Source organism: Equus przewalskii, chromosome 10 (assembly GCF_037783145.1).
Source record: "Equus przewalskii isolate Varuska chromosome 10, EquPr2, whole genome shotgun sequence".
Lineage (NCBI taxonomy): Eukaryota > Metazoa > Chordata > Mammalia > Perissodactyla > Equidae > Equus > Equus przewalskii.
The window spans coordinates 27,066,828-27,082,853 of record NC_091840.1 but is presented as its reverse complement, the minus strand read 5'-3'; the positions used below and the strand labels follow the sequence as shown (position 1 = coordinate 27,082,853).

General features: G+C 44.7%; 1 protein-coding gene across 3 annotated transcripts in view; it reads left to right on the top strand.

The window, feature by feature from the left end:
• The window catches only part of CA10 (carbonic anhydrase 10), a 476,991-nt gene extending 462,420 nt beyond the window's left edge, over nucleotides 1-14,571 (top strand). For all 3 annotated transcript variants that reach the window (XM_070562243.1, XM_070562241.1, XM_070562242.1), the window contains 3 exons: nucleotides 9,325-9,479; nucleotides 11,396-11,570; nucleotides 13,275-14,571. In XM_070562243.1, coding sequence (XP_070418344.1) covers nucleotides 9,325-9,479; nucleotides 11,396-11,570; nucleotides 13,275-13,297 — 353 coding nt within the window. In that variant the 3' untranslated portion in view covers nucleotides 13,298-14,571. The remainder of the gene's footprint in view (nucleotides 1-9,324; nucleotides 9,480-11,395; nucleotides 11,571-13,274) is intronic.
• Nucleotides 14,572-16,026: the final 1,455 nt, after the last annotated feature.

Here is a 16,026-nt window from a genome sequence, read left to right as displayed (position 1 = left end):
TTTACAGACAGCACTTTGCCCAGTACTCACAAAGTGGGTCCGATCGCTATCCCAGTTTACAGATGAGGAAACTAAGGCTCCAAGAAGTGAAGTCATTTGACAAGGACACACATCTAGTAAACGGCTAAGTTGGCAACTTCTGCGTAGCGCACAAGCATTCAGCAATCAGCATTGATTTCTCACTGCTGCATCTGTGGGTCAGCCAGGTGGCTCTGCTTCCAGCTGCAGATCTGCAGGTCAGCTAGGGCAGTGTAGCTGCACGTGGCTCTCATTTTTCTAGGATCAGGTAGATACCCAGGGCAAGTACTTCTCATGGTAGAGACCAGAACCTGTAATGTGACTTAAGGCCTAGGCTTGAAATTCACAAACTGTCCCTTCTGTCCACTTCCTGTGGCCAAAGCAAGTGACGTGGCCAAGCCCAACATCAAAATCCTCCCAAGGAGGTGGGGTTGAGGAGAGAGGAAAGATTTCCTGAACGATGATCTACTCTTCCAGAGTGGGAGAGCAAGGATTCAAACATAGGTCCTCCCAGGGACTTTATGCTCTTACCTTTCTATCGTGCTTCCTCTCTAAGGAACAAGGAAAATTTAGCTCTGAGGTCTTCAAACTTTCACATTACGTGAAACTTGTCAGCATGGTTTTCTCTGAATTCCCAGTTTGGTTCAGTTGGAAGAGCCATCTCTCTGCTTTTTGCTTTTGTTTGTTTCTACTTGAAAGGGACATAAACTAGCCACAGACCTTCTGGGCACTTTGAAAGTTCAGGCTCATAACATCCTGAGCTCTCTGCAACTCCTGCCTGTCCCTCAGCATGAGACTCCCAGTGGAAATCAGTGTCATCCAGAGGGACACAGTGGCACTGTTGCTATTGGTACACACAGTAATCAGAGGAAGGCTAGCAACTGGTTCAGGATGGGTCCACTCATCCCCCTTAGTCCTTCTCCTGGAGGCTGTAGTAATGAGGAGTCACTCTAAGATACTGAGCAGAGAGTGACATGATCTGCTGACAAAAAATGTTGGGAGATGATGGCAGCAATCCAAATGCTGGGACAATGTCAGTCATGACCAGACTACTGTGGGGGGGTGGTGAGAAGCAATTGGGTATATTTTGAAGGAAGAGCCAAGAGATTTCTTGAAAGATCAGATGTGTGATATGAGAGAAAGGAGTCAAGGATGACTGGAAGATTATTAGCCCGAATTCCTGGAAGGAAGATGTTTCCATCAACTGATTTGGGGAAGACTCTGGATGAAGCATATTCGTGGATGAAGCATATTTGTGGGTGGGAAGGGAATCAGAAATTTCAAACGTGTTAAGCTTGAGATGTCTACTGGGCATCCAAGAAGAGGTGTGGAGTAGGTAGTTGGGTATATGAGCCTGGATTTTAGGAGAGAGAACTGAAGATATAAATGTGGAAGGCATTGGGATCCAGATGGCATTTAAACCTGGGTGAAATCGTGAGTGGGAATAAATAGAGAAGAGAGGCGGACATGTCCTCACTTTTGAAAGAGCAGCTCAAATCCCCATGACTTAGGGTTGCAAATTATTTCTAAAGATATCTTTTAAATCCCACCCTGGGAGAGGCTCCCATGTGTCTGTCTCATTAACTGGCTGAGGAGGCGCAGGGAGGTGGGAGCGAATATGGAAGCGTGGGGTGAAATCACGAGATGGCAGCCAGTAGGGACGCAGTCCATTTGCTTGGTTTGAGCATAGATTAGATGACTAGCAAAAAAAAGGACTCATGCAAAATCATTCTATTTAACCAGTTAAGAAAATCAGTGCGCTAGGGAACCTGTAAAAGGAGGAAAAAGGGAGAATCTTGCCACAAGGACTGGGAATTTCAGAAGCCAGATACCATGCTGGTGAAGGTCACCAAACTTATGGAGGCAGAGTGTTCTAGTGATGAGAGATGGAGCAAAGCAGACCTGGGCTCCTGGCTCTATCGATTCCTTTGCTGTGTGACTTCAGGCAAGTTTCTTAACATCTCTGAGATAATAATTTTCTCATCAGTAAGATAAAGATTTTCATACTGATATTAAAGGGCTGAGGTGAGGATTAAGCAAGATAATGAGTCAATTGCCTGGGCAGTGACTGGTATAAACTAGGGGCATAATTTTGTATTCCTAAATTGTCCTAAGGTATGTGGTGGTCAAATCCAGCTTCCTGAAGAGTGGGAGGCAGGTCACTATGGTGCCAAATAAAAATTATGTTCCAGGTGAATCCAATACAAGGCACACAGGCTACAGAGTTCGCTTACTTCAAATGAAGCAGAGTCCTGTGTATGAGCCCATGGAGTGGGTGGTAATGGCCTAGTGGCTTCCACTATTTTCCTTAGAAGCTTAGATTTCATACATCTGAGCAAGGCTTATAAAACACTCTCCCTAACCCAGACTGACAATGGAAACGACCAGCCTGAATTCATTTCAGGCTGAATTTAGAAAGTCTTCTAAAGAAAATCCATTTCATTAAAATTAAATTCCCCTTCGACAGATTGAGAGTCAAGACTGAAATTATGACATTGAAATATGGATTTTCTGAATGGATTTTCTGGAGGAGATATCGGTAATTTACCCCAAGTGTTTTAGTTTTTCTAATGTAGTATATTGGAATAATGCCAAATCTCTACATTTTCCTTCTGTTAATCAATTAGTAGGCATAGAGCCCCAATTACATAAAAGGTAACATTCTTGTCATTTTCGTACCCACCTGATTTCATCGAGCTAGCGTTATTTTTTTAAAAAGAGATTTTATGATAATTTCAAGTGGTGAAGCCAGTGACTAATGGAGCACAAAGAGCCTTCTTAAGTGGGTAAGAGGGGGTCATTACTAGAAGATTACGTATAAATGAACACTTTCTTCCAATGTCTTCCTAGGACAGCGTATCATTTTGGTAGCTTCATTCTCTTCCAATTTCAACACACTCCGTTCATTTCATAGACGGTAAATGCAGTGAAGAACTTCAGACCAGTAAGAATCCAAAAGATCACAGATTCCAAATTTAGAAAGATCTGGCTAATGCCTTAACGTATTTCCTCCAAGGAAATGAAAGCACACGACTGGAGGGGTTTGGAGGAGGGCTTTTAAACATGGTGTTTTGACACCCAGTATGACCCCGTGAAAACATTTGTTTCAGTCTTGCCTGTTTATAACTTTCCTTTGGCCCCCCACCCCCACGCCAGCTGAAAAATGAGTGTGTAGGCAAGGAGGGACCAAGCTGTACTGCCGTGAGCTCCTCAGTTCCTCAGAAAGTGTTCTGTGCGCCTGCTCCGCAGAGGGACGCGGTGTCAAATGTGGTGAAATATCACAGGGGAGTTTCAGCCTATTGCTCCCAGTGCCTTTCTCTATGCTTAATTGAACTTGTACTTTCATTTCAAAGGAACGGCTTTGGAAATGTTTTCACAGAAGGCGAAATGCAGCGCACCACTTCCCATGTTGCAATCTAAGTAGTAACTCAAGTCAGCGAGGAGCAGAGAAGGAGTGGCTTGCCTGCGTGAATCCAATTCTCAGAGGACCTTTTTTCATTTATTGTTTGTGTAAAACAAAAAATCATATTACTTTATTCTTTAGTCATTACCTTTTTTCACTTCGGTTCAATTTGCCCCAGATTACAAGAGGAAATGTCATTCCGTATGAGTAAATTGCCAAATAGTTCCATATTGATCAGAAGCAAGTCCAGTATCGATCTCGGGAACTGCCGTGCCTTTTTCTCATTGGCATCATTCTCTTTGAATGGGAACTTCATAAGCAGGAAGCTGGGCGATGTGAAATCTCATCAGTGGTCCACATAAGTAAACACAATGCGTTTACCAGAGGCGGCTGTTGGATGCTCAGACTGAGATAAAGATCCCCCAACTGTGTGGTCCTAGGCATTTCATTATAGTGTGTTTCTCTTAAAAAAAAAAGAAAAAGTCAACTTAGAAGTTGCGTCCATGACTAAGAACTCAGTGTAACATAAATCATAGATTCAGCAAGAGCATGTCATAAAATCAGAAGCCAAGCTGTCAACTCTTACAGTCAATTAAAAGAATAAAATTGGGCTATAAACTATGCCTAAGTGTTCTACACTTACTGATTATCCGAGGGATCTTCTCGTACTATAAAGATATAGCCAACATGTAAAAAATTACAATGTCATACCAGAAATTTGACCTACTTAAGATAAATTTGCCTCTGTAAGCTTATTTATGTTGAAGGACATTTGGGGTTCTATAGATTTTTTTTTTTTAACCTGAAGATGACTTCAGCAATTATCCAGAATAATCTGACCCACAAGTAGGAGGTTACGTAACTTACCCCTGAAGGAGGAGTGGATCACTGGCAAAGCCACAATTAGAACTTAGACTTGAATTAAGACTCCTGACTTGAAGTCCAGGGCTTTGCCCTCTGTAAGCTATATTCTCATAGGACTGATTGATTGATAGATCAATCAATCGATTCATAGAGAGTTAGATAATAGGAAGGAAGAAAACCTTTCTGTAAAACTATCCATGAAAATTTATTTGAACTTCTGCCATCACTTCCTCTGAATAGATATCCTTAAAGCAAGCAGAAGCTTGCATGATTCACCCCATTTGCCTCTGAGCTTCACCCCCAAATTTGTATCTCTCTGTTCATAAGCAGCTCTGACCTCCGCAGATCTTTGCCATCCTTACAAATGAATAGAGCCATGAGAATTTGGAGAGCAGAATCCACCTTCCGGTGGGCTAGTTCTTAGGCTCCTTTCTGTCTGCCACAACCCAGAGGAGAACACTGACATGCACAAAGCAATGGTTTTGTGTTGGCTGCTGCGTGGATGAGATAGCCTGTGGGTAATAATTAGTTCCTGGCCTGGTCAGCCATGGAGACACCGCAGTGTTCCTTGACAGTAGAGCTGAAAACTATTGGGTTTGCCTATATCATTTTCTTGGGTTCCACTGCCTCTGTGCTGCCTAATACACCAAGCAAGCAATGAGGAGAAAAGAAGATGTGACGGTAGCTTGTGGCTCTCAAATTCCAGTCCCTAAGAGACAGAACATTGACTTAATGGCTTCCTATAAGGCAGTGTGGTGAGTCATGAGGACAAATGTTATGTGTTAAATGCACACCAATTTCAGCAATGTAAATATAAGCGTAGAGGTTGGTTTGGTGTAGAAACACAGGAATACCATAAGGAGACAGTCAACAGTCTCAGTTTCACCCTGATTTCTGTGGTGTGATATATATGGAGATGGTGGCCGACAGCAGGCATTTAAGTTAATGGTACAGACGAGCCTCAGACAATTTTCCCCGTCATCTGACAGATGATGTTGCCTCTTCCTCCCTTAGTTTCTGCTCAGAACCACCAGCAGGTGGAGCTTCTGTGCAGAAACCATTTCATTCATTCATTCAACCAGTGTTTATTGAGCATCCAATATGGTAGACCCCATACTGGGGCTTGGGGATTCAGAGATAAAAGATGGAAGCCCTTCCCCCAAAGGCTCATGGCTTAGTGGAGACGTTCAAATTGGTAGGTAATTATTGGCAAGCTAACTCAGTAAATATGGTGAAAAAGGAAGGCACTAACCTCGCTAGGGAGAGTCAAGAGGCCTCGGGGAGGTCAAGCCGTGGTTATCCTGGGGAAGCTGGGCAAAGACACTCCGGGAAGGGAGGAATGGCATCAATGCTACCCAGCATTGCTGAGTATTTCCCATGGGCCAGGACATTGGAAAGTGTAATCTCATTTGTTCCTCAAACAACTCTGTGAGGCAAGTATTCAGTCAGTTCGAGCTGCCGTAACAAAGTACCATGTAAACAGCAGAAACTTACTTCTCACGGTTCCAGAGGCTGAAAGTCTGAGATCAGGGAGACAGCATGGCTGGCTTCTGGTGAGAACCCTCTTCTGGGTTGCGGAATTCTTGTGTCCTCACATGGCAGAAAGAAAGTCAGAGGGCTCTCTGGGGTGGCTTTTATAAAGGCACTAATCCCATTCCTGAGGGCTCCACCCTCATGACCTAATCATCTTCCAAATGCCATCACATTCGAGTGAGGACTTCAGAATATGAGTGTGGGGGGGACACAGACAATCAGTCCACTGCCTACTCCAACCATCTGCATACTACAGATGTCACAAATGAGGCTCAGACAGTTACCTGCGTGTCCAAGATCACACAGATGGCACACAGCAGAGCCAGCCCTCAAACTCAGGTCTGGGTCCTAGGCTCACACTCATCACACTGGGTCCTTCCAAATTCTGCAGCGTGAGGAAATAAAAAGGGCAAAGGTGAAGTGTGAGTATTAGCCAAGCTCACGCACAGAACAAAGTGGTGAATGAGGATCTTGGGAGGGCGGAAGCTGCCCGCGTTCTCTGACGACTGTTGCATCTCGCAGGGGATGTGGACGAAGAGGACTCCCTGGCAGGACCACTCGGGTGGAGTCTGAGATTTCAGCAAAACAGTGTTTTAGAAGCACGTTCTTACCCTGCCATGTGGGTTCAACCCAGGAACATACCTTTTGCCTCTTGCTCCTAGCCTGCCCCTCCCCACCCACACCAACTCTTTCCTCAAATGTGGATGCAACACAGGCTGGTTATAGTTTCAGAGAAACATAAATGTTCATTTTCTTTACTCCAGTCATGACTGGAACGTCCCTCATTCCACCGCCTCCCTCCTACCCTCCTGCCCACCACTCCCGATAAAATAAAATACAATAATAGCAGCATGCTAGAGTACCCAATATGCTCTGCGTGCAAGCTTGGTTAAACAAATCACATTGACCTTTAATAAAGATGTGCCGAATGCTTCCTTCTCTCATTCAATATGTTAATCTTCAGGCCAAACCACCATCAGAGCAAGCATCATTAACTGCAAATCTGATCATGCTACTCCCTGCTTAAAACCCTTCAGTGGCTCCACATTGCCTACAGGATGAAGCCCAAACTCCCAACAGCGCAAAGAAGGACCTCCTAGGTGTGGCCTGTGCTGACCCGCCAGCCTGCTTTCTCACAGCACCCCTCCCCCTGCATCTCGCCCACGCTCTAGCCATCACCGAGTGTGCACCGCTCTCTGCGTCCTTAGCTGTTTCTCTAGCGGGACTGTCTAGAGTGCCCTTGACAGCCCCACCCCCCACTGCCAGCCACACACTGATTACCTCTTGTCATTCAAGATGCAGTTCAGGTCAGCTCCTCCATTAATCTTCTCCTGAGTCCCACCCCCAGGCAGAACTGACAACCTCTCAGTGTACCCAGTGCAGATACATATCACTGTCTCTGTGGCTCCTTGCTGCAGTCACTTAATTACGTCCTGCTCGCCTACACCTAGCTTAGTGCCTGACACATATTAGGGGCTTAAGAAACAGAGCCATATGACGGATACTCAACATAAGCTTATTGTGTTGACGCTGGATCTGATTCCCTAGAACCATCGTATCAGTGTGTGCTCTGGGCACTGAGGCTTTGTCGTGGAAGCACCTGACCCCACAGGCCAGACTGCAGCCCCATCCCAGCCATATTCCAACCGCGACGTCTCTCCTGAGCTTGTCCTGATTCCCTGGTGTTTTGGTGGAAAGGTAGAAACGTCTCAATGGAAAGTGAAAGGAAGTCCTGTCTCCTAGGGTTGGTCTCCAAATCTAGCTTGACCAATCTCTCTCTCTCATGGGCATTTTGTGGCCAGAGCCCTGGAGAGGTTCCGTTACCCCATCAGGGTTGTCAGAGGCCAGGAGGGCCCGTTTGGGATGGAGCAGGCAAACAGTGGTTTTATTTACATCATTCCAAACCACTGAATCAGTTGGTTGGTTCTTAATTCAGTTGACAAGCAAAGGAGCACTGAAATTCAAGTTCCCTTGGCAAAGATAGTTCTTTCTTATCAGAGAAACGTGAGTGAGCAATTTATGGAGGAAGGAAGGGGGCCTTTGCCCAGGAAAACGGATTAGCAGCATTAATGCTCAGGATCAATAGATAGGTACAGACTAGGCCAAGGTGCACTTACCACCACCTGATATTAGAGTTCATGTATGTTGATTCTGCCATTTGTCATCTGCCTCCTCGACCAGAATGAGGGTGGGCACTGCATCCATCTTGTTCACTGCTCTATCCCCAGAGCTTAACCCTGTGCCCAGCACAACGAGGTGCTTAGCGAACATTTGCTGAATGAATGAATGACTTTGGTCTGGAAGTCAGGAGAGCTAGGTTTGAGTTCCCACTCTGCAGTCACCCGCTACCTCTGTGACCTTGAGCAGGTTACTCTCCCTCTCTGATCTTCAGTTTCTTGTCAATAAGAATGTTGTTATCTGTCTGACCAATCTCACTAGGTCAGTATGAGGTTCCAGCTGTATATGAAGGTCCTTTGAAATTTATTGTTATTTGAAAACTCTGCTACATTACACTTTTTATAAAAATACGACGGAAACACTGAATTAAAAAATCAGAAGGAAATACACCAAAATGCCCATGGCAACTATTTTAGATGATCGGGGCTGTCATTATTTTCTTTTTCTCTTTTTTCCGTATAGTCTGATATGTACTTATGTCACTTTTATTATTGAAAAAGTATATTTAATAATAACAGATATATGAGTGTGAATACCTCAAATAGGTATAAGAGAGAAGGCTACATGCACGGGCCTGACAAAGAGGAGATCTACAAAAAGTTGAAATTAGTTGTTGAGCTTAACTGTTGAATCTCATGGTAAGATTTGGCCTGATATACTTTTCTTTCTAAGAGTATTTTCTTAGTGTTCTTTTAATTAAGCAATGTTAATAAATAAGAATGATGACCAGACAACGTTTCAACAGGTCCTGAAGGCTTAAATTGTGCATTTCATTATGACTGTAATAAATATAATGCTAGCAGTCTAGGTCTCAGAGACCATAACCAAGAACTTGGCTCTTCCTTGTATCCTTGTGGTAGACCACGTTTCTGTTCACCGATATTCAGTGCCCCACCCTGTGGGAGGAATGTGCTTCTTTGAATCCCTAACAGCAGCCTTGGCCATGTGACTTCTTTGGCTACCAAATGTGAGCAGAAGCGACATTTGCCACTTCCTGGATGGGAGCTTTAAGAGCCAACGCATGTGTCACTGTTCTTGCTTTTCCTCCTATCATTGTGACTCATGAGGGTCCAGATAGTATCTACTGTAAGAGCCTAGATCCCAGAGTGTGGACACCAATGACATGGAGGAAGCCCTCGGCCAACCTACAGTGTGAGCAAGAAATAAGCCTTTGTTGTTTAAAATGACTGAGCTGTGGGGGGCTGTGTGTTACTGCAGCCCATCCTGACAGCTACAGTCTTCTGGAATCTGAAAAGAAAAAAAGTTACCAGCGATAGCAGCACTTTCTCGAGAAACCTAATTCTTAAATCTCTTATTTTCTTCTCTAGATGATGCATATTTACTACAGGGACTTAACATAGAGGCACTCTATCCAGAGACCTCTAGTTTCATTACTTACGATGGGTCGATGACTATCCCACCGTGCTATGAGACGGCAAGTTGGATAATAATGAACAAACCCGTCTATATAACCAGGATGCAGGTGAGCTGCTCTGTGGTCCTTTAGCTAATGGGGAAGATGGTGTGAAGCCTGGCTGACTTTGTGGAGTGCCTATTGTGTTAGTTTGCTGGGACTGCTTTAGCAAAGTACCGCTAACTTGGTGGCTTAAACCACAGAAAGGTATCGCCTCGCTGTTCTGGAGGCTGTACATCCAAGATCAAGGTGTCAGCAGGGTTGGTTCCGTTTGAGGGAGTGAGGAGGAATCTGTTCTCTGCCTTTCCCTTGGTTTCTGGTGGTTTTCTGGCAATCTTTGGTGTTCCTCAGCTTGTAGAAGCATCACCCCACTCTACCCTCATCTTTACATGTCATTTACCCTGTGTCTGTGTCTTTTTGTCCAAATCCTCCTTTTTATAAGGACATCAGTCATATTGGATTAGGGCCCGCCCCAATCAGTCATATTAGCTTAAGGCCCACCCCAATAATCTCATCTTAGCTAATTACATCTGTAATGACTCGATTTCCAAATGAGGTCACATGCTGAGGTACTGGTGTTTAGGACTTTTAACTTGTGAATTTTGGGAGCACATAATTCAACTCATCACACCTTTGTTTAAAGAATCTGCAATTGAAAAGGCTTAGCACAGACTCATTGTAGAAGCATTCCACCCTTGAGTGAGAAAGGACAGCAGCATTAGTTCCCAAAGTGTGCTCTACAGCCATGGTGCTCAAAAACAAAGGAGCAAAATGGATGATACAGCCAAATATGTTTGAAAAAGCTGGATTCAAAAAGAGTTAAATAGATTTCATTGTTGGGAGACTTCTCGGGGCCTTGAAAATGATAATACATATGTCAGTCTCCAAGAGGAAGCAACATGCTACGTAGCATTTCACAAATGTATTTGAATGCGGAAATTTTTAGAGCATCTCCCGGGATTCCTAGTAAACCTGGCTAGTATTTCTCAGAACTGAATGGGAGCCAGGAGACTGGCCTCGGAGGCCAGCTTTGCTAATGGCTCATTATGCACTCCTAGGCCTGCCATCCTCCTTCTGTGAATGGATACTCCTCTTTATAAACGAGGGGGTAAATTACACAAGTCTGTTCCAGCTCTGATATTCTATGATTGTGAGAGTCTGTAAAAACTCAGAGGCCAAGGTGCAAAGGACACGGAATCCAATCTTCTTTACAGGATGTGTCCTCACAACCCGACAACAATTGGAACATTCAAAGTCCCTGATCCCATCTGTATTGAATGGGACTGTTTTGGTGATAAGAACCCCTCCACGTAACTTCAACTTAGGAAAGGACTTATTCAAAAGATATGGGAGCATCTTGTGGAATTTAAAATCAGAAGTTGATGTCAGGAATTCACTGGAATCTGAACCCCAGCAGCCCTTTCTCTCTGCTGTCTTCTGCTTCCTACTACACATTTGCTTCATTCTTTCCTCCTGCTAGAGACCCCTCCTTTCCTTCACAGTCCTGGGGTGGAACACGGCTGCAAACATTTTAGTCCAGCCCCTGGTCGTCATATTCACAGAAAAGGAACCAAATTAATCCAGCTTAGTTTAGCTCTGGCTCCTGGGCCAATCACGATAGTTTGGATAATAGCCATGTAGGGGAATAATTCCCTGAATTATTGGGAGTTATTGAACCATGGGGTGTAAGAGAAAGAAGAGACTCTGGAGAACACCTAGCTGGGTTTCCACCTTTGATGATGGCATATTTGAGGATGAAAGAGAGGAACTGACTTGAGGCATGCATGAGCTAGTGAGCTAGAAACAAGGCCCACTCCACGCATGGAGGCATCACTGGGCCTCCAGCGCAGCTGAACCCATGGAACAGGGTCGTCTTTCCCAGACAGCCAGTACAGCCTGGTTCGGTCACAATCTGCATGGTCTTACTTCTTCCGAAGTGCATTTAAGGGGATTGGTGGACCTCATGGTTGTTTCTCTCTCCTCAGATGCATTCCTTACGCCTGCTCAGCCAGAATCAGCCATCTCAGATCTTTCTGAGCATGAGTGACAACTTCAGGCCCGTCCAGCCGCTCAACAACCGCTGCATCCGCACCAACATCAACTTCAGTTTACAGGGGAAGGACTGTCCAAACAACCGAGCCCAGAAGCTTCAGTATAGAGGTGGGTGCAGCAGCTCAGAGGACAGTGGACCCAGGCCAGAGCTCAGTCTTCCTGCTTAGGCCTGCTCTTAGAGCCTGGCATTATCTCCCATTATAGCAATCGTGATTATAAATGACAGTTGAAATCACCACCTTCCATTTGCATGGGGCTTTTCTGCTGGTAAAGCCTATATATCGGAGATAGAGATCAAACCTTTAAAGCTCTTCTGGTTCAGGCAAGACAGCCTTTTTATTGTCATTTTACAGAGAGCCCAGAGAGGCTGATTTTCCTGAGGTTATGTGTTAGGACAGGACAGCTAGAGGCGTTAGAGCTCTTAGTTATGTGTGTGATGGACCCTCTCCCCCTAGAAGGTGAGCAAATACTCTGAATGCCAGGCCATTAGGATCCAATGAGGAATGTGTGTGAATACATCTTTTCCCAGTGCTATGTCCCTAGAAGTGACTATTATTCCTACTAAAGGGACATGCAAGATGACTCCCACCTCCTGTAACCCTCTGGTCCACACCCAGCCCTCTCTCTTCCCTTCTGCACACTAAGTATCTGTGGATCATTGTAGTAAACCCTCCAAATGGGAAGGAAGATGCAGGCAGAACCATGTCATGGAGATGCCCTTGACCAGGAGTCAGGACACCTGAGTTCTGTGCCTGGTTCTGTCACTCACAAGCCATGCAAACCCAACGAAGTCATTTACCCCTCTGGATCTGGCTTCTGTCATGACAGTCCGTGTACCCTCTACATCACAACTTGTGAGGAGCAAATGAGAGGCTGGATGGGGAAGCCCTTTGTAGCAATAATGTGCTGCCCAAATACAGGGGCTGTGGATGTTACCAGGCAGCTTTTAGAAGCAGCTGCCACTGCTGTCCCTTGATCCCCCACTTCATCGCTCCCACTTCCCCACATCCCTTCTTTCTTTTTCTTCTCTCAGATACATGCAGAGTGCCAAAACTATAATTTTCTGTTCCCTTCCAGCCAGAGCTACCAGACAAATAGTCTACTCATTCATTGATCTCTCTCTTTAGTCAATACTTATTTATTGTGTACCTACTATGTGCCAGGCTCTTAGCTAGGTTATAGGGATATAGTGGTGATGAAGACAGATATGACCCCATCCATAGGAGCTTAGTCTAGAGCAGGGGTCGGCAAACTTTTTCTGTAAAGGGCCAGATGGTAAATATTTTAGGTTTTGTGAGCCATACGGTCTCTGCCACACTCTGACATTGTAGTGTGAAAGCAGCCATAAATAATATGTAAATGAACGGGTGTGGCCGTGTTCCAATGAACCTTTATTTACAAAACCAGATAGCATGCTGGATTTGGCCTGTAGGCTGTCATTTCCCCACCCCTGTCAAGAGCAGTGCCACCCACTAGAATTTTCTGTGATGATGGAAACGTTCTGCATTTGCATTGTCCAACATGGTAGGTAGCTACTAACTACATGCAGCTATTGAACATTTGCAGTGTGGTTAGTATAATGATGCAACTAAATTTTTAATTTAATTTTGGTTAATTTAAATTTATGGGAGCCACATATGACTAGTGACCGCCATATTGGAGAGCTCAGGCCTAGAGGTTCCTGAGGAAGGAGAGGAGGTAGTTGGGATACGTACAAGTAAGCAGAACTGTCCCTTCCCCCAAACTGTGTGCAAATTCATTCATTGATGCCTTGTTTTGTGTTTGTGTTTTTTTTCCTTTCTCTCTTTCCAGTAAATGAATGGCTCCTCAAATAGGAAACTAGGCCAAGAAGAATCCCACCTCAGTGAAATGCTACAACTGTGAATTGACATAACCCAGAATGTCCCCTTCTTTTTTCTCTCTCCCTCCCCCCCTCAAGCCTCATTCACTCTTTGGATCGGCCCTTTCTACATGAAAAGTGTCTGCAAAACCATGGCAGAGGAACACATCTCTTACACACACAAACACACACACACAAGCACTCACACATCCATACACACACATGCAAACATATCTATATACATGTAAACTCACCCAGCCTCCAAGATGGGAAGTCACGTTTCAGAACAAAAGGCTCATTCAGAAGAGGTCTTAGAAGAAAATAACCAGTTAACCTGATAACAATTTTGATACCATTCTCCTGAACTAATAACTCTACCCAATGAGACCTTTCAGCCTTTGTACATACAAAATTCTTCCAAAAGAGAGAGAGGAGCAAACGCAACTCCGACAGCATCCAGCAGACTTTGTTCTTTGCATCAAATCATCTTGGATAGTGTCCTAGGATCTTCTGAGGGTGCTGGTGACACAGGTGAACCAGGACAAAGTTGGCCAAGGACACTTATTTCTAGATTATGATTCTTCCGTTTACTCAACAATTTAAAAAGAAAAAAAAAAAGGACAGACATTGAAGAGATACACATTGTATATATCTATCACCACAGACTATAAAGAAATGGAATTATCTCCCCTCTTTGTCACATATCTGTAGTAGGATTTGCCAAGATCAGAATTGATCCATTTGCTGTTTCTTGTTTTCCAAAGGTCATACATTGTGTTTGGTTATTGTTAACAGCTCAATAAATGTGTTTAACGAGTTCATTTCATTCTCTGGCTTGGGTCTGTTCTCTTTCCTTACAGGCTAAGCCCTGGCTCCATGCGAGTGCATTCTTTGATTTCACTTTTTTCTTCATCTACATGTTTGGTTCATTTGCAGCCAGTTTTTACTGAGTTTGTGGCAATCAGGAATGCATTTGCTAAGCAAGTATAACTTTAATTCCACTCCATGGCTCGATCATTCATACAAGGTGAGCTTCAGCCTGACAGCAGGCGACAGATTTCTTGCGATTCAAAACTGCCATCCCCCCTGTGATGCTCCCTTGAAGGAATGCACTTTGCCTTGTAAATTCCTGGGAAAGGAGTGTCTTTTCTCTCCAGGTGCAGCCGGATCTCACAAAGTACAAACGAATGCCTTTCTTTTCTTGTTTATAATGGTCACTCACTGTGTTTGGTTACTGTCAAGAAATCAATAAATGTGTTTAACAAGTTATCCGGTACCCATGTCTGAGTTTATTGAGGAGGAGGATGCTTCAGAGTCCTGCCGCGTCCACGAGCAATTGCATTACAACCAGCAGGGTAGCCAGAGCCGCCGGAATAGCCCGTCTGGCCGTTCCCAGGGCCAGGTAATTAATACCCTGGTGAGAAAACATATAGACTCAGCTGCTAGAAGGGAAGACCTGGATGTTCGTTCGGCAGCCAAATTAAAAATAACTTTCGTCTCTCCTTTCTGTCACAGTCCCCAGAAAGAGGGAAAAGCACAGGCAGCTAGGGGCCATGCAGATGGGTGATTTCTCAAACCCGTGGAAAACTTCAGCCAAGAGACTAGGTATATTGACGAGGAAAAAGAAAAGCAAGCAGCCAGATATTTCAAATTTGAAATAATACACTTAATTGGATTCGTTTTCTCTTTTTGCACCAATGTTAGTTAGATGATGGCCTTTGCCGTGATGACAGATGAACCTGTTTCTGAGCAATCGTGTTTTTCCAGCAAACCAGATCTGTTTGCAGAGGTCTAGGGTGGGCAGGTGGCAGTCTCTCTTTGTGCGGCTTGCTGCTTCCTCTATGAGTCAGTTTTCCTTAGCCTGCAAGGGCAGGCAGCCATATGGTGTAATGGTTGAACAATATCGATGGTAAATTAACCAGGCCTGGCTTCAGACTTCACTCTGCCACTTGCCTGCTTTCTGTGTGATCCTAGGCAAGTTGCATTACTTCTCTGATCTGTACATTGGGGATGCTAATAACTGCCTCCACAAATTGTGAGGCTTAATTGCTGTATAGCTACTTGAGGCAGCTAGCACAATACCTGCAATGATTTTTCCATAAATGGTGCCTATAGAGCATATGTGTGGCCTAGCTATGAGGGTTTATCTGGACCACACCATACCTCCCTCTACAGGGAGCAGTTAGCATTGATCACAAGAGGGGCATCAAATTAATATCAAGCGAGAGCAATAGATACCCAGCAGACAGCACACAGGTACGTAAATGCCTGATGTGTGTCGGGACAGAGAGGATGGAGCACAGGTGAGGAAGGAAAGCAGAGGCTGGGTTTCTAAGCTCTGTTCTGTTATTCGCATCCTCTGTGACTTTGGGCAAGTCGACTCCCCTCCCTGGGACAGCGTCCTTAATTAGAAATGACTTGGACACGACAACCTCCCTTGGCCTTTTCACCCTGTCACTCCCTGTCTCTCCAGGGAGAACAAAGGAAAACCCAGGTTCTCACCCCTGAGGTCCCTAGGCACAGGAAGAATTTTTCTCTGGCCAAAGAGAACTCAGGATGGAGTGAAGTAGCTCATGTCCCACCTTCTGGGCCAATCCTCAATGTCCCTTCTCCCCACTCACTGGGCTGCCCAAACTGTAACATGGAAATAGGGACACTTTGCCCTCAAACCACATGGAAGTAATAAAGATTAGCTAGATTCGTGCCACTCTAAAAGAAAAGAAG